Genomic DNA, 22,658 nt, shown 5'->3' with positions numbered 1-22,658 from the left:
CAACATCGTAAAACCCTTCAACCCGGAATTCTGTCAAATAAATCTCAGAGGTGTTTGAAGTATATTAATTTTCACTAGGTAAATCTGATGAACTATGACCTAAAACCTTTCACAATCTAAGAAGAGACCCTTACTCAAAAAGGAGACAAATATATTAATAGTCATGAGGTACCTATATGTCTTTTGATTTTTACTTCTACTTGATAAAAGCCGGATTATGAGAACATTGGCCAATAGACACATAACTTTCCATTCTTTGAACTACGAGTACTACAATGTCTACTAGTACTTACTCGTAGGTACCTTTGTCATCAACATTTGTGGTCACACAAGTTGATTATTCCCGTGGTAACGTAATCAAATACCGTAATGTGCGTTCACGCTTATTTGTTACCACATACCGTTCTTTGGTTGGAGAATTATGTGTTACATGCTGGATTTATGGTATAGACTAGAAATATGGAATTTTAAGTAACCTTCGTGTTTCGACTCCGGAGGCACCATAGCCACGCCTTTTTCTAGAGTATAACAGCGATAACAAAGGCTCTTGAGTATATTAAAAATGGTGTAATGCATTCTACCATAGTCGTCAGGGGTAGCAATTGATATGTAACCGACTTCAAATAGAATCCAAATCCTGTTTTCTTTAACATAATTACATATGCTCATGGACATTCCGGGCGGTTATTAGCATTTATCACCAGTTAAAGGAAATTTACAGTAGTCATTACATAGGAAAATCCAAATATAGAACTGTACGAAATATGTCATCATCAACCCATTACTGTCCCACTGCTGAGCACGGATCTCCTCTTATAATAAGAAGGATTAGGCCATAGTCCACCGCGCTAGCCAAGTGCGTATTGGTAAACTTCACATATGTACCTTTGAGATTTTTTATTATAAATCTCTCAGGTATGCAGGTTTCCTCACGATGTTTTCCTTCACCGTTTAGCAAGTGATAATTAATTTCTAATACGCACATAACTTTGAAAAATCAGAGGTGCATGCCTGGGATTTGAACCTCGGACCACTCGATCGAGAGGCCGAGTTTCTTTACCACTAGCCTATCACTGCAGATGAATGAAATATGCACGAGTAATTAATTTTATTAATATTTTATTCATGCTGTATCTAAATGTATTATACACATATAAAAAAGGACAAACAAGATACAACACACTTAATGACCTTTAATCAGTAAGCTACAAATCTTATTTACGTTTTCAAGACACAGTTACGTAAAACTGGTATCAGGTGACATAATAAAATATAACAGCTGAATAAATTAAGCAAAAACCTTAACCTTTAGTGTTACGTTAAATACATGAGACTATAAAATATCCTTACTTGTACGACATATTTTTCATACTAGCGACTCATATACCTACCCGTTATTTAAAAACAGTGACAGACTAGTGGTTGATGCTAGGTCTCTCATTTGAGTAATCCGAGGTTTGAATTCCAGGCACGCACTTCCGATTTTTGTTACGTGCGTACCTATTGGAAATTACTTATCTTATCGATTGTCATAAGGGTGAAAGAAATCATCGTGAAGAAACCGATAGTCCTGAATTTTCTTTAAAAAAGTTTTCAAAGGTGTATGAAGTCTTCAATGCGCATATGGCCAACAACAACCAACAAGAAATGTTAATTTCTTAGTGTTAAAATACTATTATTGATTTACTTGTGTTATTTAGACTTGAAGGTGGGTAAAGTCTACCAATTTGCACTTGACGATAGATTATGATAAAACCGCTCTAACCCTGAGAGGGGACCCGTACCCAGCAGTGGAACAATAACGCGTTGACGACGACCTGGGGGGTTACTACCATCTCTTAAAACAATATTATTTTAATCATACTTTTAGTTTTTTTGCAGGAAATTTAACTTTTTAAGCAAAATATAACAAATTTAGTTGGTTTTATACAATGGATAAGCGAAAAATTAATAAGGGTTTAAGTTTGTTAAACTGTGTATGACGGAATATTTTACTGTTTTAAGGAGGAAATAAAACTTTCCTGAACTATGATGGTTTTTAAACCACCATTGCAAATCGCAAGTATGAAACAGCCGCACCGAGACAAGTGAAACGAAAAAACAAAAAGGACGAGAGAGCGGCGCGGCGGGCCGGCGCCTGCACTCGTGAGCTTTGCGTGAGCGCACTGCAATTGTAATTGTAGATGTCGCACCCCAGTCGGGTAATCGGGCATGGTGTTTTGCGTCTGTGATTGTATGGGACGTGACTTGGTAATGTAAATTATTAGACGTGAGTTTATCAGTAGATGTCGGTTTAGATAGTATTGTAGTAGTAGTGTTCAAAATATATACCTAGTATCGAAATAATATCTTTTAAACACAATAACGGATGGATATCGCTAAACAATAAACAAAATCAATATTATTATAATTTTAATTATATCGATATGGAACCAACATAAATTCTTGTGAATTACACTATGCATTTTTTTACAGATTGATTCGGACCTAACGTTTTTTACGCTACAGGTGTTATCGATGATGATGGAATAAAAAGTACCGATATTAGGTACTTTTACAATTTTACTTAACATTTAGATAATTAAACGATCATCATATTTTTACTTAACACAGTAAAACTATTTTTTACTTCAACAACTATTATATTCTACAATATGAAATATTTTACCCATTCCTGTGGCATAGATACGGTGTACGCTTTAGTTTTACCTGCTTTATTATTTACCTGGGATGGATTTGCCGAGAATATTCTTATTGTTTGCAGATGATTGCTCTTGCGATAAGTGGCAGTAAAACTTGTTTTTTTTTTTAAGTAAACTATTTTACGTGTAGTCTTTATGGTTTTTATATTTGAGGGGTAAATAATATTTTCTTAAGCTATACTTATAGAAAAAATATTTTGTGGGATGTTACAGTAGATAAGCGCATTCTATGTACTATCGGAAACTCGTAAGACGAAGACAAAGTTTTTTTTATAATATAAGAGTAGCAGACGAGCATGCAGTCCACCTGATGGTAAGTGGCTACTGCCGCCCATGGACATCTGTAATCAACCCCAAATAGGATTAGATATTCCTACCTGTGGTCGGCCACAGATGCTCCGCTACCCCTGAGGACTAAGCTGGAACACCTCGGAAGAGTCTGTCTCACTTACCACACCTTTCAAGCCGGAACACAGCAGCGCCTAACACTGCTGTTATTAAGTAGAAATAGGTGTGGCGGTGGTGCCGCCGGAGTCGAACCACAAAGGGTTCGACCACCTTCAAAGTAACCTCATACTTCAGAAATAAACCACATACATACATAGGCCCGAAAAACGTCACCTTACTTCCCTATAGTAAGATAAAATAAAGGGTCTAGAATTATTGATTCCAAATTCCAGAGAATTTTTCTAAGTGAATAGCAATGATAGCGTACTAACGATTGAAACTCGCCCTCTCGATCGAGGAGTTTTCGCGGTTTTTTTTTCAAAATTATGTGCGTATTTGAAATTAATTAAGTTCCTTAACGGCGAAGTAAAACATCGTGATGAAACTTGCATACCTGAGAGATCATAAAAATAATTTTAAGGGTAGGTATGCAAAGTCTATTAATACGCACTTAGACAGCGCGATAAACTATGGCCTAATCCTTTTCATTCTGAGAGAAGACTCGAGTCCAGCGGTGGAACAATAATGGGTTGACGATTACAGAGTTATTTAGGAAATCGAGTACAGCCAAACGATTTCCATCCCACTGGTCAATCCCCATCATCACTTATAAACAATACACCGTAAGATTAACAGATGATCTAAGCAGGAGCCGTTATCTGGTCGCAATCCGCACGAAACCGCAGCCCGCGATGCATTAGCCTACCGCAGTTGTCTGTCCCGTAAAGACACTGTACGACAACACGCATGTACTGAGAAATTAAATATAGACACTTTGTTTTTCTTTATTTGTATAGAATACCTACATAACAGTTTTAATAATTGGCAAAGTGCAAGTCGAACTCGCATACGGAGGGTTACGTCACCGAAATTTTCATATATATTTTCTAGTGTCTATCTAGAGATAGAGCCCTGTGACAGACGGACAGACGGATAAGCGGCCAGACGGACAGACGGCGGAGTCTCAGTAATAGGGTTCCTTTTTTACCCTTTGGGTACGGAACCCTAAATACATTTTTGACTTGGTTCGGGGGCGACACCACCGTAACACTTATTTCTACCATAAAAAATAAATTCAAGATTTCTTGTAAGTTGTGTTCGCGAACTTTTCTGAAATTCTACCTATCATTATTTCTAATGTATTGTATGTATGTATGTATGGTCGCTTGTGACTTTTTTGTAAATGCGTAAGAAACAATTTCACTTGCATTTTTTTCTCGCGTATCTACTTACTAGGTAATGTATAACTTAAAAAAGGTGTTGCAGGTTACACAATAAAGGTGAGACGATGGAATGGACCTTGAGGTCAAAGGGCTCTAGTCTTCAAAACTTTCTCTAACACTCATACAACCATACATAAACTCTACACGTTACATACTTCTCATTTCTAAGAGTATCTAACGGTTACGCTGATATGAGAGGCTTGGCACAATTATAATTGGAAAATATCTCTTGGTATTTAAGTTAAGAAAGGGCTAGTTGCTTGTTAGATAAAAGATAAGAGGAAAGTTAAAGTGCTCGCAAACGGGTTATAGAGTTCGTATGCTTGATAAAGGTGGTGGAACTCTACTTATTATTATTTCTGCAGTAGCAACAGCGCTGTTATCTTGTGAATTAAACAGTGCGCTAAAGTTTACTAATATAAGACGTTTTAAGTACCTATATATTTTTTTATAACAGAACGAGCGTGTAGTCCACCTGACTAAAAGACCTTTACCATCAGGTGGTCTGCCGCCCATGGACATCCGTTATTAACCCTAGATAAGATTAAAATCCTACTTCGACCACCGATGTGTTGCTACCCCTGGGATCTATCTTGGAACATCTCGCAAAAGTACTCGTATGTCTCTCTTACCACACGAAACGTAGCAACGCATTTGTGATTCGAACGCAACAACAACATTATATTAATTTCTTTGGCTCAAGAACCCAATCGAGTTAACGTTTTGGTATGAAATAAAGTTCAGTGTCTTGCACATAACGTAAAGTCAAATTTAATTATACTTATTATTATATTTTAATATCAAATTAAATTACCTATGAATCACCTATCGATTACTTGAAGCAAGTTCACATAAATTGGATAACGTTAGCTCATTACAAATTAAAAACAAATAGCGGTAAATATGCCGAGATGGATTGGATATTAAAAAACGTAATTGCCTTACAGAAGATTAGTGATAAACAACAGTTTTGTATGCACGTCGGTGTTTCTAATGTGTGTAATTTAGTGCGTAAGCATGTTATTGGGTAAAATGTACCGTGTATGGAATAGGGTAAAATTGTTACTCGATTATAGTCGCAATGATTATACTAAGGAAGCTTTTTACAAGCATAGCCTCACATATAGAATTATTCTACCGTGGGTCTCATGAATACACACTAAGTGTGTATGATCGTCTTTACATACAAACACTTAACTCGGACCCAGAACCGAGATTTGTCTGGACGGCAGAAGTTTTAATGTTTAGACGTAGATCGAACTTGGAACCCTATGTGCATCAGATAACAGAAACACACAGATAACATATAAGAGAAAGAACGAAAAAAGTCCCGAATAAATTAAACACTTTTAGTATCGTATAAGATATTTTTATACAAAAAATGGTCCGACCATCATTCATCAAAAATACAGCAAAATTCTCTATTTCCAAAATATAAAGCAGCTATTAGAATATACCTAACTTTTTATTTACTGCAAACAACTGTTCTAATAACTATTAGAGCAGAAACAACCCATTCATGCCAATACTACGAATTGAAAATATGTATCGCGTATTTTTTTTAATTTTCCATAAACACAACAAAAGTTGCTGTCAGCGAAACCAGAAAACAATCGGGCCGATGCACGCAAAAAATGCTTTGTGAAATGTCAAAATCAAACGTGGAAACACTCGGATTAATAATAAAATAGAGTGCTATGTCCATGCCGTAGACACCATACTAGCATACTTCATTGCACGCATCATAGACAGATGTGCTGTATAAACTAACTTAATTGTGAAATGTTATTGATTTCACAGTATGTTTAACAATAATTATAATGTTCACTTTTAAACCAATAACATTAGCTAAACTTGAAGGTCTCTCTTTTGTTCATCTCCGAAGGTAGAGCCTTCGACGTAGTTAACACCTTTTTCTATCTTATTATAGCGATATGCATCGCTGCTGTGTTCCAGTTTCAAGGGTGTGGCAAGGGAAACATTTTTATCCGAGCCATTCCAACTTAGTTCTTTGGAATAGTAACGCATCAGTAACTGACTTCAGGTAGGATTCTTATCTTATCTGGGGTTGATTACAGATATCTTGGGAGTAGTCAGTCCATTTGATGATATAGGTAGCTAATCTGGATGCTCGTTTGCTATAAAAAAAGTCAAATTTTCAATTGGAACATGAATTATAGACTGTTCGCACTATACCACGCGTGGAGATGTTGATGACCTGATATGGCTACAGTTCGTACTCGTGTAAGCTCGCTCTACACTTTATAATTACTCTGAGGCACACAAAAAATGCTTCGTGAAATGTCAAAATAAAACGCGGCGAACAATTCATCAAATATTGGTGAATTCGTTGCGGGATATTTATTTGCGTACTGTTTGCTATGTGGCGATCGCTGGCGCGTACTGTGTTGCGATGTTTGCACGGCAAACACGAATCGGGGGTTTTGGATTCGCGCCTCCGTTGTCGCGTTTTGATATATGGAAAATATTTCATTTTCCTTTGGTTTTGTTTGTCGAAAATCAATTTCACTAAAACTATAAAAAAATGTTGATTTGTTTTTTGGTTGGTTTGCATTCAATTATACGGATGTAACATTCCATCGTTATGTTTGTATAATTCCAAATATCTATCAACTTCGAGTGTTTCAAAAATGTATATGTAAATATGTATCCACTTCGTGAATTTAAAACTCCAAATAACAGACCTGATAGTAACCGGTATAAGTACGTAACATTGTAATATAAGTAACGTACTTTAATCCTACATCTGCGTAGTATTACGTCATTAGACGTAACAAACCATTTAAACATCATATTACAGTCCGCGCCAAACTGCTAGTACGCTCTGAAGTTGTTGCGAGCAGATGCAGTCATACAATTTGCTAAGGCGACGCGACTTATTTCTATATTCTGAGCGGACTGGCAGTTTTACGCGGACTATACACATATTACGTTTTCAAACTACCCACTTACCTGCAAATGGCACATCGCACACGTATTCCTCGACGCAGTTGTCCGTGTTGCCGCTGCGATCGGTGGCGCCACTGGCGACCGAAGCTGCCGACGCTACCCGCAGTAGACACATCTCAGTTTCAGTCTGACTGTCGCGAAGCGCGGATCTCCGCTTATATTCCTGTTAGAAAAAAATATTACTTGGAACCCTTCCTGTTTTAATTTAAATTAAATTATTTTTTAAAACGCCTGCTTAATTGCATGAGCATTCATCATAAAATCAACTTTGAATAATATGTAACAGGCGCAAAGCGGAATTAAACTATAATTTTATTTTGAAGACAAAATGTGAAATAAAATTGTAAGTATATTGCAGTCTATTCACTTCTACATTTATACTGCAATTCACAAAATTAACACTTTTATGAAATCTACAAAGAACTAAACTGTTAGTTGAATGAATAACAATAGTCTCTCCTAATAAAACATTAACTTCCTCGTTGCGTACAACAAAGTTTGCTTGCACACATTTCTCAGGCGCAGGCATTGAGAACTCGAAATTAGTTAAACATTCATAAACGTTAACGTTGAGAAAAAAAACATTACAAAAATAAGAATAATAAAACATATACTTTCGAATATTAAGAAAGGCTCCACCAATAAAGTTACGAATATATCTCCCGCGACTGCACTTGTGTACCTAAATAATCTAAGTACATATTAATACGATACTGGGTATGTATCTGCTTTTGAATGTAATATTGTTCGAAAAACATTTTATATATATATTCTGAAGTTTCTTAACATTCGAAATACATAATGGTTTAAAAATACAATTTCCAATTTGCATTCAAGTGTACTTACCGGAACTTATCTCAGAAAAAACTTACCTCTTGTAAATATGGATGGATTTTTATGATAATTTTCATTAACATACTTCTACACTTGTAGTTTACCTATCATTAGATTACAGTAAAAAAATACAATTAGTGTAACAAAGCATTTTAATAAACTCTTTTAAGTCACTTCATAACCATCTTTTTCTCGGTTTTTAAGCTCTAATCTAAGCAAATTACAAATTTAATTAAACCCCGCCAAAACATACCCAAGATTCCAAGATGGAGCCTTTAAGTCTTTTCATAAAGATAATACACTAATATTTTAGACGAGAAATCAAGACGCGCAATGCACAATTTCAAAATAAAAAAGAATCAGGCGCTTGCAAATTTGTAATAATGCACATCAATAATTATTTTTTAAATATTTATTACCAACAAAATTATTTGAAATACATGGCAATGATATGATCCTACTGTTCTTTTTATTTATTTGTTATCTTTATTTACCCGTAACTATAGTTCTTGGAGATTTCGTCATCACTGACAATACGTGCAATGGAGCATTTAATGCACATATCATTAACACGTAGTAAAGACAGTACTAAAGACACGTATTAAAGACAAGACAGACAAAATAGCAGTGATAGCCTAGTGGCTAAGAAACTCGGCCTCTCTATCGTGTGGAAACCTGAGAGAATTATAAAAAAAATCTCAACAGTATGTCTACACTATGGCCTAATCCTTCTCATTATGTGAGGAGACCCAGAAGTGGGACGGTAATGGGTTGCTGATGAAAGACACAAAACAGAATATAAACAATAGGAAACTTAAAGGTACACAAAATAAAATAAAACAGGTTAAATCTTACATAAAGTTTATTTTCATAAACTAAATAAAATTTTAAAATAATACAAGAAGCTTAAAAATAAAATAGCTAATTAAAATAACAAAAAAAAATCAATATTTGAAAATCCCTGACCAATACATAATACCTTTTAGGAGATTATTTTTACTTCCAGTCTAATTAAATTTAAATGCTAATTTGGTCAGTGTTGTCATCCACTTACAGACTTCTCCAATTTAATCTTAATAACTACATTATTAAAAACATTATTAATAACATTTCTTAATCTATATTTCATGATACTGTCATGTTGGTATAAGATTGTTAAACCATCAATGTACATTAAAATGATTCAAAATTTTAAACAACCATGGTTATATATTACGTCACATCTTTTTATCTTTTACGTCTCACTTATTTCTTATCTTTTACCACGCAATAATTTGCCTTAAAACATTTATATAATAAATGCTCGTTTACTAATAGTTAAATATAAATTGAATAATTAAAAATTACTTTTTATCTTTTACCAATTCTAACTTTGTGTACGTTCACATAACGATAACTGACGCATTATCACGATAATATAATACGAATATTTAGTCAACAAAACCTTAACAATACATGCGATATGTACGTATATAAATAGTATTGTGTAGATACATATCGCATATAAGAAAACTTGTGATTATTTGAAACGCTTAAATATAGATTAGTAACTGTATGGTACACGCACTTTAATATAGTGTGCGTTTTATATTAAATTAAAAAGACATACAACTAAGCTGTAATAACTATACTCTATCCAGTAGCACCTTAAAACAATATCTTGCAAGGATATATCTATTTACAAACTTATAGCTTTCGAACAAGATAAAAGCACCATAATAAGGAAGACAATCTGCATCTATAGTCGAGAAATAGAAATAATATTTATCTATGGTCGAGAAACAGAAATAATACTTCATTCAGGAATTATAATAAAATAAAACATACTGTTTATAAGTCTTTATATATTCGACAAACTAATGGTCAGTAGATACATACATTTCGCAGATTTCTTCTCGCTATACCCAAATTGACAAAACGGAGTATTGATTAAAATAAAAACATCTTTATGCTATTAAAATACCTATGAATTATTTGTGTTGCTCTCCTATTTTTATTTTTTTAATAAATATTCGAATTGAACAGTTAGTATAAAATAAATAAAAAGTTGTAATAACATTAACCTTTTTCTCGACTATACATACAGATAAGACTAGGCTGATAGATGATAATATCAACTAACATAATCTACACATAATAAAACAGAATACTTTTCATTACATACGGGTAACAACTAATACTACATCAACTGTTCACTATGTCACCCTGTGACTTTTTCCTAATTCGTATCTCTTCGACAACTTCCATAATAAGCTGAAATTATTGAAAAAATAAACTGTAAATACAAAATAAAATGTGAAAAGCTCAAATTTATTAAACGCACGAAATATGCATTGTATTGCACGATGCACATGCAAAGCTATGCATATGTGTCGCATGGTTACTGTATCTAAATGTACATAGGCAAGAAAAGTAAATAATGGTGTGATATTTTTATTTATTCTATTATTTTTAATTAAAATAAAGAAACAAATGAGCAAGCACTCCAGCTGATGGTAAACGTTCGGTTCTCTGATGAGCATTTATTAATCAACCCTAAATGGGATAGGGAGTCTTATAATAGACGGGCACAGGCCTCAGGTGCGTTATATCTTTGAGTATTATATATATCGAGTACTATAATCTGCCTCAATTTCATTTTTACGTGACTAGCATAATGATAGTCTCGCTTATTTGCCAATTTCAAAAAGGGAGGCATTTTTTAAATATTTTTTATATTATTTTCCAAGTTTATCCACGATCTGTCATACTGGCAATACAATATGTCTTAAACAATGCATCTGTCAAGAATATTAAAAACTTAATAGGTTTGATAAAGGGCTCAAATTCAAACTGTCTAACAGTTTCATTGGTGCATGTGGAATGTGCTTGTCGTGCATCGTGCATTCAAATATCGTGCATATGATTTGAAACTCATGCTCATGCATATCTTTTGCTCAAAGAGTAAAAGTGGTAAATCCATTTTTTGTCATACATAGAATACATTACTTTAATTACAACAGCAATATATAGAAAAAAAACATGTCAAAATAAGTAAAATCAGTTATGTTTTTTATTTTCCTGTAACCTTTGACGTTTTGGACTTAGCACAATTACTTCTTAAGACATCGAAATGTGGAAATAAATAATTGTAGTTTTATAATTGGTATGTACCAATTACTGTATTAACAGAGCAACAACCATAGGATAAGAACAATATAAAATGTCCCTGCTCTTATCATTTTAAAAGGAATGTTTAACGAATGTGAACCCAGTTAAAAATTAAACTGTGACTAACAAAATATTTACATAACATTATTATGAATGGTCTGTGTTAGAATGGAGTGCTTAAGACGTGTGTTATTTACAAACAAATTGAGCACTTAGCTTAAAATACTAACATAATCGTTATAAAAACAATATGTTTTTATATCCCTTTTAAATTAACAATACTCTTTCTATAATCGACCGCATAATATAAGCAAAGATTTATGATATGATATATGAAAGACAAAGAAAAAAATCTAATAATAGTAAATGTCTGTATCAAACTAAAACAATAAATAAATACGTCAAATCTAAGAAAAATCTTTGCTTATATTATGTAGTATTCAATATAAAAAATGCAACTACAATCACAAAACCCAATGCGAGCATTACAAATGTCAATCAGGCGGACTAACCTGACTTAGAGGTCTGATTCTTTCGTGTATGCTGTTCTCGGCTTGCTTCGCTGAGGGAGGGGGATGATCCGGTGTGGGAGGTTGTTCATAGTGTGTAGGTGATAGGGGTATGGGAACCCTCGGCCCGTCGTAGTATCGTTCACAGTCACTAGGGCTATTCATCGATTGGTCGTCCAACAGACTTTCTAGGGACGACTTCTCTTGATGCGAATACTTTCTGTTGCGATTCTCAGCCATTCTCGTTTCAAAATTCTCGTATTGAGGTCCAAAGTTCCTCTTGAGTTTTCGTCGAGGATTCTGTTCTTTTATGACGACATTCTCGTACATCGCAGTGATAGCGACTGGCTGTGAACGGTTCTTGAGACCGAGACTCGGCCGAGGGTTGGGTACTGGGGGAACTCTTGGGGAGTTGTGGTTCTCCTCGTACTCTGAGTACGATAGCTTACTGTCCACGTATTGGTCGACGGAACGACCGTGTTTGAGGTAGTGTTTAGCACCCTGCAACAATTGGAAACAATACTTGACGATCGATAAGTTAGTGGATTACGATGCTTAATCGTTAGGTTATACCGTTTGTCGTTATATCTATTAAGTTTGATTTTTTGCACAAAACTTAAGACCAATGATATCTGCAGATATATTTATTAGTTTACTTTATTCAGGTCCACGTAATCGTAATAATGAAACCAGACGCTTTTTGAAGACAATTAAATAATCTACTTCTGTGACTGTTGCCGGCGGTTCAAATCTCTCGACAACAGTTACATAAACAGGTAAAGATTTTTACCAATTTTTAAGGTGTGACATCGTGTCGTGTTGTATTGCGTCCCACGTCGCATATTTCCCCGACGCGACATCGCAACTTCCTACGACGTCGCAACACGGCACGATGTGACGACACATCGCTAACATGTGTTGAACCCTAACTATGTCTATCTTCATAATAATACCTTCCTACAAATTACCAGTCGCGTGTCTCATTATAACTTATATCAAGTGTGGAAGCAACTTGAGTACGAGCTATAATTAACGCCTTTTGTCTCCAACAATAAGCGACAGGATGCGTGGGAACTAATTACATCTTCTAATGAACAAGTAAGAACCAAGTTAAGTGCTGCTTTTTTATTACTACTACGCTACTGGGTATTTATTACATGAATTGATAACTGTTCTTTTTAACGTTGTACATTCAAGTAGGTTTAAGTCGTAATAGTCATTAATCTCAATTCTCTTTATTCGCTACTTGAATTAGATACTTTGAATAAGATATAATATAGGAGTAGCATACAAGCATGCCGCCCATGGACATCTGTAATCAACCCCAACGATTCAACGATGTTGAATTTTCTCCTCAGAAATTGCTGCATTCATCGCATCATTTAACGTTTTTAAAGATCTCCACCTAACAATTTTAGACATACAAACGCTTTCTACACTCACAGCCCCACACTAGGATTCCCTGTGCCGTGGGTGCCATGGACACACACATAGACAAATACACAAACACCCAGACCCAGAAACAGTAAGCTAAATTCATCATTTAGATATCTGTCTGCCCGGGAATCGAACCCGGGACCCTTTGCGCGTCAGACCGGTATGGTGACTGCTCCGCCACGCGGGTCGTCTATACGAGGGGCTAATCCTATCTGGAAATGGTGAAAGGTTAGCTCTTCCATAGCTACAGTACGCCCTATCATCTCACAACTTTTATGCCCATGTTAGATAGAGATTCCTGTGAGTAGAGAGAGACATTTTTTTAAAACGCTATAACCCTGAGACTCGTAACATTTCGGTCGAACCATCTTTGGTTCTACCACCTTCCTATATGTCATAGCTATAGGAAGAACACTCTTTAGTCATACATATATGTTATACAGAGAATTTAAAGGTCTTGATCATGGAAGACATAAGAAACTGGAATATTTTTAGTCATACCAGTATGAAATAGCTTAGGCTGAAAATTCAAATGTTCTTTGTCATACCTGTATCTCATCCAAGTCGTCCTGACTCCTCGCGTGTGCTCTCAATTCATAACTGTACCCAGAGGAGGGGGAGTTGGCATGAGTGGGGGACACCGAGAGGTTCCGTCTAGGAGGCTTCTTGGGAGGCGTGGGCTGTGGACAAAAATATTGAGATGTAGTTATATAATATTGAAAATTAATGTGATATTCTATTGTAAAAATATTTAGTTGTATGTCTTTTTGTATTCAGTGTTAATTCAGTTCTGACGACTGGGGTAACAATAATGAGCAAGTGGACTGATGACTTGTAGAATACGAGTAACGTTAACATAGATAATGTATGCGAATAGACCCGTAATAGATTTTTGGTTCCTTTTTTATTTTTTTGGGCGCGACTTGCAAAAGCCATAAAAGTTAATTATTTACATCTCTATTTACGCCCGCTACGCATTTTCCATACCAAAGTAGGAAATTTGACAATTTTTGATTACCAAAATTATCATATCCGAACTGTAGTACGTACACAAACATTAGATAAAATTGATTATCTTAATAACAAACAATATACGTCGTCGTCGTTATTTTTTATTTTGTTTCTCGATATATATTAGGCAACTAATCTATGGTATTCGTTAACACTATCACGAATTATGACAGTACCTCTGCTAAAAGTACCTATAGGACTTAACGTTAATTACATAAATCGCCTCTTATTATGGTAGAATATTTCTTAATTAGACAAACTGATTGTCACAGACGGAGCTTCGAATGGGTTCTTTCGGATATGACTTCATAACCACCATCAGTCTTCGTTTATAAGATATTACCATTATCCAGCCTAGCAATATACGTGCTATATATAGACGAGATCGTTATCGGCGGGGAAGCGAGATAAGTGTTCGCAATTGCGTAATTGTGAATTCCTATGGCAGCGAGGAGCTGTGAAATGTGGTCCAAGGTGAGCGTTGTTTGGATACAGGATAATTTAGCTAAGATATGTTTATTACGTAAGTTTGATGTAGTAATCGAGGACGCTGTAACTAACTCCTTGTCGAACAGGGGTTGTACCTGAAGCCGATCACAGATGCGTTGCCACTCCTGAGGACTAAGATGTTCGCCTCCTATGTATGTTATTTTAGGAACAATGGAACTTAAACTGACATTGAATCCTAATGGTAAATGATCGCACCCGCACGTGGATTTCTATTATAATCCTAATAGGCCTGGAGTACCTTAAACTTCTACTTTGGTTTATTCTTATTTTGTTTTTTTTTATTTATGTTTATTCGGCATAGTTTAATTGAATTTCAATTAAGTACTCTTCAAGAGTAGGTAATTATGTTATCGATTTCAGAAAACTCTTGTTCTATACGAAATCAGTCAAAATATTTTAGGATATCACTGATAAAAATCGGGTGGATAACGCACTCCTTTGCTACTTATATTAGACAAAATAGCACTAATTGGTGAGTTATTCATGTCTATCGCAAATCTTCGAAGCTCAATCTTCTAACTTGAGCCACACGAGCCCCAAGTGGTCCAAGTAACTCAATATCGTGCCGCGGATGAGCCACAAATTGGTAGCAGCCGGTCACTGAATGGACAATTTTCTACATAAAAGCTCGTTAGACGATCAAACGCACGCACAAATTCCTATTATGCTCTCGTTCCTTTTGTTGTATAATTTCATCCGGTGTTTGTTGCATGTGGGTCAGTTTTTTTTTTTTTTTTATATTTGAACCTGACGTTAAAGCAGACGTGCTACCTGATGGAAGGTAGTCAACGTCGCCTATGGACATTTGCAACACCAGAGGAGTCGCCAATGCATCGCCGGCTTTGAAGGAGAGCTCTTTTTGCACCTTTTTTGATATTCCGAATTTACATAATATGGATGTATGTGTGTACAATATTTGATTTGAGGATTTGATGAAGATTTTACTTATTGATTGATTATAGGAAGCTTGTAGATAATGAAGATCGCCGCGTAATTTGACTAGTACGGGAGAGAGTAGGAAATATTATTTTATACGAAAAAATATTTATTTTCAAGTATTTTATAAAGGTTTTATTATTCAACTATTATTCAACTGACATATAAATAAGAATATCAGATTTTATCAAAATTGCAGACGGAAAATTTGTATTTATTTATTCCAGTAGATTTCTAGTGTAGTTTTCCTAGTGAAAGCGAAAAGCAAGCTTAGCATTACAAATATTGCCTTCATTGCCAATTCTTCACGCGTATACCTATATATACAAAGACTTTTTAAGAGTATAATATAGAACGTTCTTCTAACTGTTGGTGACAAATGCCGTCCATGGATATCTGTAATCAACCTGGTATAGGATCGGGGACCCGAGATCGTTCACTGATGCATTGCTACCTCCGATGACTAAATTTGAACGCCTTATATAAATATCACCCTCATACAAAGCTTCTATCCTGAACGCAAAGCGCTAAACACTACTGTCATTATACAAGAATAGGTATGCCGCTGGTACATTTAGAGTGGAACCATAAAGGGTTATAAATTTAAGGGTACGTTGCATCGAAAGCCCGTTTAAAGTTAGCGTTAAAGTTAAATATAACAGTAACTTTGACGATGTAAAAATTCTGTTTACACCAATTTCTTTGTCATTAACGTCATTTGTGTCGCTGTCACCACAATTTTTAGTCGACGTTGACAGATAGGGAACTTGACAAATACTGTAACTTTAACCGATCGAAATCGAGCGGTTAATTTTAAGTGTTAGTTATGACGTCATTTCAACGTCAACTAAAATGGTGCAACTAATTATTTTTTTAACCACAGATTTGACGGTTGTTTGGCTTTTATTTATTTATTTAATTTTGTAACACCTTAAACTAAGGGTAACAAGGGAGGACTTAATGCCTAATGGCATTCTCTGCCAGTCAACCCTGGGCGATGGCGACATTATGTGGTAGGCATTTACACAAAAGTAAAATAAAATGTAATATATTATATATACACATACATATACATATATATATACATACTAGTAACAATAATAAATATATAAAAAACATATAAACAATAATCCTGATATATAAAATATATACAAAATAAGAACAAATTAAAAATATGCTAAGTATAAAAGATCGAAAGACTCAAATGCTAGAAGGTGGTCGTAAGTAATGTTCACGAACCAATCTCTTGAAAGTGCTCCTGCTTGGAGCTTGCCTGATGTTTTCGGGTAGGGCATTCCATAGCAGTATTGCCTGTACTCTGAAAGAATATCGGAAAAAGCCACTGTTATGTGAAGGAATACTGACTTTCAAAATTCTGGAGGAACGTAGTCCACTATCGTGAGACGAGGTGTGGAACTGAAACTTTCCCTTTAGATACAAAGGAGATGCTGGATCGTATAAAATAGAATACAGAGCCAGGAGAATTCTAGAGTTACGCCTTTGACGAATGGTAAGCCATTTCAGCTGACGTCTATAATTGGATATATGATCATATTTGCGAAGATTAAAAATAAAACGGATACAATTATTAAGAAGGCGCTCTAGCTTGTCAAGAAGATCATCTGTTAAGTCTTGATAGCATACATCTGCGTAATCAATAACAGGTAGAACGAGACTGTGTATTAGTGTAATTTCAGTCTTGTAAGGAAGGAAATTTTTAAGGCGATACAGAGATTGCAATGTTGAATTTACCTTACGACTAATTTCAGTGATTTGAACACGCCATGTCAAGCTGCTGTCTATAAAAAGTCCTAGGTTCTTTACAGCGTTGCAAAAGGGAATGATAGAATTTCCATATGTAATTGAGGGCAGATTGACCAAGTCCACTCTAGACAACAGTCTCGAACTACCCACTATAATTCCTTGGCACTTTGTAGGATTAACAGCAATACCATACTGACTAGACCAAACTCTTACAGTTTCTAAATTTTTATTAATAATTTGAATAGCATTATGCACGCTTTTGTAGACCTTAAAGTTACATGATGCAACCCACCCATAGTATAACAAACATGGCCTGCCTGCTAGGAACCTGCAGGTACCTACAATATAACCAACCTATTGTGAGTTCCATATCCTAGGCGTCAACATGTCTACACGGGAAGTTGCGCCCAACAATGTTCCGAACGGTAAACGATTAGGGTTGCCACCTATTTATTTTTCGAAAAAAAGTCCTTTGCAAAAATATATTCCTTTAGGAAAAAAATATTGTGCCCGTATTTCTCTGAAGACCTAATTTTTTCACCGAGAATATTTTGACGTATTTCTAAATATCGGAAACCTCTCATCTCATAAAGCGATTTCGTGAGAGCACCCCACGACGTCTGAATTACCTACGAAAATACGTTTCGTACTTTATATTTCCTCTACCCACTATATTTACACACCTATTTCTACCTAATAACATTAGTGTTAGGCGCTGCTATGTTCCGGTTTGAAGGGTGTGGTAAGGGAGACAGACTTTTTCGTGGCATTCCAGCTTAGTCGGCAGGGGTAACGGCGCATCTGTGGCCGACCTCAAGTAGGAATATCTAATCCTATCTGGGGTTGATTACAGATGTCCATGGGCGGTAGTAGCCACTTATCATCAGGTGCACTGTATGCTCGTCTGCTACTCCTATATTATAAAAAAAGAATATGTACAATTTTCTAACTAAAATATACAGCAATACTATAATACGGGTGGCAACCATATAAAATATCCACCGTAATCACTCAATGATTGACGGCCCGAATATGAATACTAAGCAGAAACAGTACTGCATTTCCAATACAAACTTAAACAATGTGCCAAGAATAACTCGCCCATAACATACAGTCATTATCCTGCATCCGCCCTCAACCATCTTGCAGATATATGTACAATTGTACATACACGATATTGTAAGGGAGGGAAATAGGTTCGAGGCGTTCCAACTTAGTACTTAAGGGTAGAAATGCATCCGTGGCTATCTTCAGATAGGAATCTAATGTTTTCTGGGGTTGATTACAGAGCTCCGTGGACAGTAGCTATTCACCACGAAATGGACTGCACATTCATATAACTTTTCATTATATTAAAAAAAAACATTGGATAAGTACGTCTCCCTTACTTTATATATACCACACCAAAGAGCGGTCGGACACATACTTATCCGAGGCGTTCCAACTTAGTCCTTAAGGATAGCAACGCGTCTGTGGTCGAAGCGAAGTAGGAATCTAATCTTATCTGGGATTAATTACAGATGTCCATGGGCGGCAGTAACCACTTACCATGAGGCGGACTGCACGCCCGTTTGCAACTTCTATATAAAAATTACTGTATTAACCAATACAAAGTTAATATGCCAATAATAACTCCCTCATTCCATGCAGTAATTATCCTGTATCCGCCTTCGATCATCGCAAATATAATTATACACACTGTAACACATGCTTCATGTTTATTGTTGATATTTATAGAATTGGAGGAGTGTGTACCACGTGTTGACAAAGGACAAATGTTATTGCAATTATAAATACAATAAAAAAGAATTTCTCTTAAAGTTTCAATGCAGCAAATTTGTGCACATGTACTCGTATTCATCGTCAACCCATTACCGTCCCACTCCTCTCAGAATGAGAAGAATTAGGCCATAGTCCATCACTCCAAGTGCGAATTTGTAGACTTCACTACCTTTGAAAACTTTTTTTTAAAGCGTGTCTGGGATTTGAACCTCGGACTCCTCGGAACCTCGTACATATATTACACATGAACAATTTTCTACTAATGACAATCTAAATGATTAATTTCATATCTGTTCTGGGTCTGGATGATTGTATATTCGTCTTTGTTGCGTGTGAATGGCATTAACGATGGAGAATCCTAATAACGTTTAAAGAAGATAAAAAATCCTTATCTGCGTAAAACTAGTAATTATACCACATTAATTTTGAGTAGTACTTCAGAGAGGTTCCACTGAAATATACAGTCAATTTAAATAGAAACCATAGTATACAATTAGAAAGTAAAACGCTACATTGAAATAAAACAATCCAAACAGTAGTTAATTAATATCCCATAAAATCACAATTACTACAGAGCTGGGTAGTTTCAAAGGCACCAATTTCGCCGAACACGTCAACATTTTGGAGAACAAAGTACATCAAAGGGCTTGATATAAATTAGATGCGCCTGCGCAGCCCGTCACGGTACTGACAGACACATTAATACGGCGCCAACATGCTGCTAACACCATTGATTTGTGTAAATGGGGAATGGTCGTTTATTAACCGTGACCGATGGGGATTATTGAATTCGAAGAGGGTATCATTTAAACTGATCTATTATATAGATTATATACTTTATTCAATAAGAGATAAACGAGACAGACGTACCCGTATGGAGGATACACGCTATGATTTCTTTAGTTACGAATGATGATGACGAGATTACGAATGAATTTAGAAAAATATATCAAATAATTTTCTACGTAGCGTTTGGTTTCAGTTGGTAAAATGAATATGAAGAGTTTTCTAACAATAGGTAATATTACACTCATAATTAACACGGATATACATAATACACTTGTAATGAATCATTATATCAGTGTTTATCAATAAGAAGTGAATTACTTAAACTCTGAAGGAAAACATCGCGAGGAAAAGTTATCAAAATGTGTGAAGTCTACTACAATATACATTTGGGTAGCGTAATGAACTATGGCCTAAGCCACTCTCGCTTTGAGTGGGGACCCATTTTCAGCAGTGGGACAGTAACGAGTTGAAGACAACGATACACGACGTACATAATTCTTCGAATTGCATTTACCGAATTTTTCGAATCATTCATATATTTTGACGGCGCTACACCAACACTCCTCTGAATTAAAACCTCGTTTTACTAATAAAACTAAATCTTGTTTCTGGATAGTTTCAACAGAACAAGGTTGCTATCGGAATTCTGAGCATGATGAATAGCCCCATCATTAGATATTCCAAATCCACTGACCCACATAATGGACCAAAACGCCCGCATCTTAGGAATGGCGATCTGAGATCGATTAATCGAGGAATCGATTTTGGGACCAAAAGAATCGTTTATTTTAATCGATCTCCAGTAGGGGATTCAGCAATTCGATTTTTTTGAAGTTGATTGAACATTACAAATGTGTTATAGACGTCTTTTACTGATGGATACGTATTTCAGTAATTGTTTCGTCCTGACCTTTTTTCGCTTCGCCCCTGAATAGATCGAAGATCGTGTTTTTTGTGAATCGATTTATCACATTCGATTCGAATCGATTCAAGAATAGATCTTTTTCGGAAGAAATCGCCATCCCTACCGCTTCTGTTATCGACAACGTAAACACCAGTAAGTAGGACCAAATTCACACATCTGTTTCGGCCACATGTCGATGTGATGCAATAAACCATATCTATGGTAATTGAATGCTGGAAAAATGGAGTTCTGTTATAAAATTAAACAGGAAAGACGTGATGTTGTTCATGTGGCCTGAATAGTTTCGAAATAAGAAGGCAACTTTACTAAGGAGTTTCCTATCAATAATAAGAAAGATGTATCATCATATTAAAATTAATTAATTGTAAATCAAAAGCAAACATGAATAAAAGAATAATTTATTGATGAGCACTAGAAAAAGAAAATTGTGAATAGGGAGTCATGATTAGTTTCGTGAAGAATCCTATTCAGTTTTCCAATCATATCCAAAAATTTTCAAACAAAGAAGTTGTCCCATGTAACTCCCTTTCTAATAAGAATCCTAATGTAATCTTAACTAAACTGGTTTAGACACACACAACAAGTAAAAACCAAGAGCTTAGAAGAGAACTACAGAGAATTTTACGTCATGGATTAAGAAAGACTCATTCTTATCGCATTTCTAGCAACTTTTCCGCGTACAAAAGTGTCTATCCACACATTCCTAGGCAACGTAACATCCCGAAATACATAATTCACGTTTAGCATTGTTTTGCCGTAAACACGTACCAGAGATCCGAAGCGCTGGCGTGTCGCCAACACTCCATGAAGTCCTATTTCCGTGGGTCGGAACAGTTCGGCACTATCTGGGACCAATGATCTGTGAGCGGTTTATATACTGAAATTGTTATTTGATGTACTTTTAACGTCGTATTTATTGATTCATATTTATTTTGAACTACCTTCAGAGAACGGTTTTTGAGAAAATTACGAAAATAAACTCCAAAAACGTATCAAAACCTGCATTTTCGTAAACTGGATTCGCGTAATAGATTGTTTTTTTTTTAATTACACGCGTCACGTGGTGCTCCTATCGCCACTCACCACACTGTTCCTATAGAGGTTTCTGGGTTCGATGTCTGGTCAGGCAGACATCTAAATTGCAAATTTCAATTACTATTCTGGGCCTTAGATATTTGTGTACCTACGTTTGCATGTCCTTGGCACCCACGACATAGTACGAATAGAAAGCGCTTTGTTTAGTGTTAAGGACTGATGTTAGGGCTTTATTGAAGATCTATAATAATTACTACATATCGAGTAAATGCATGATTTTCGTAACTAAAATCGTAACTTACATCACCTTTAATTAAAAATAGTTCTCACGCCTATAAATTATCTCACACTCAGACTCCATCGTCTGATTGGGCTCCTCTAATAATCTTTGAAATTTATTGGATGTAACATCGAAATTACGACAGACAAAATTGGGCCACGCCGAGCCCTTGACATGAGTTTTAATAGAATGCTACGTTTTTGGGTTCAGTCGCGAAAACAAAAAACTAAAACGCTTATAATTTTGTCATGTCAAGTCATCTGATCTATTTTGCTGATAGCATATTTGATAATAGATAGAAAGAATTAGAAAGGGTCTATTAACTCCAACTACTATACAATAATTTTAACAATT

General features: G+C 35.5%; 1 protein-coding gene across 1 annotated transcript in view; it reads right to left on the bottom strand.

Moving 5' to 3' along the window:
- LOC140754214 (uncharacterized) overlaps positions 1-22,658 on the bottom strand; it is a 152,781-nt gene that overhangs the window by 92,964 nt on the left and 37,159 nt on the right. Inside the window, exons 9-11 of the mRNA XM_073089160.1 lie at positions 13,821-13,952; positions 11,839-12,336; positions 7,346-7,505 (exon numbers count right to left, since the gene is read on the bottom strand). Of these exons, the coding sequence (XP_072945261.1) occupies positions 7,346-7,505; positions 11,839-12,336; positions 13,821-13,952 (790 nt within the window). The remainder of the gene's footprint in view (positions 1-7,345; positions 7,506-11,838; positions 12,337-13,820; positions 13,953-22,658) is intronic.

This window comes from Epargyreus clarus, unplaced genomic scaffold (assembly GCF_041222505.1).
Source record: "Epargyreus clarus isolate Ecla_fem2 unplaced genomic scaffold, WU_Ecla_fem_2.2 ptg000029l, whole genome shotgun sequence".
NCBI classification, from domain to species: domain Eukaryota; kingdom Metazoa; phylum Arthropoda; class Insecta; order Lepidoptera; family Hesperiidae; genus Epargyreus; species Epargyreus clarus.
The sequence above is the reverse complement of the archived record's forward strand: the minus strand, read 5'-3'. Positions and strand labels throughout refer to the sequence as shown.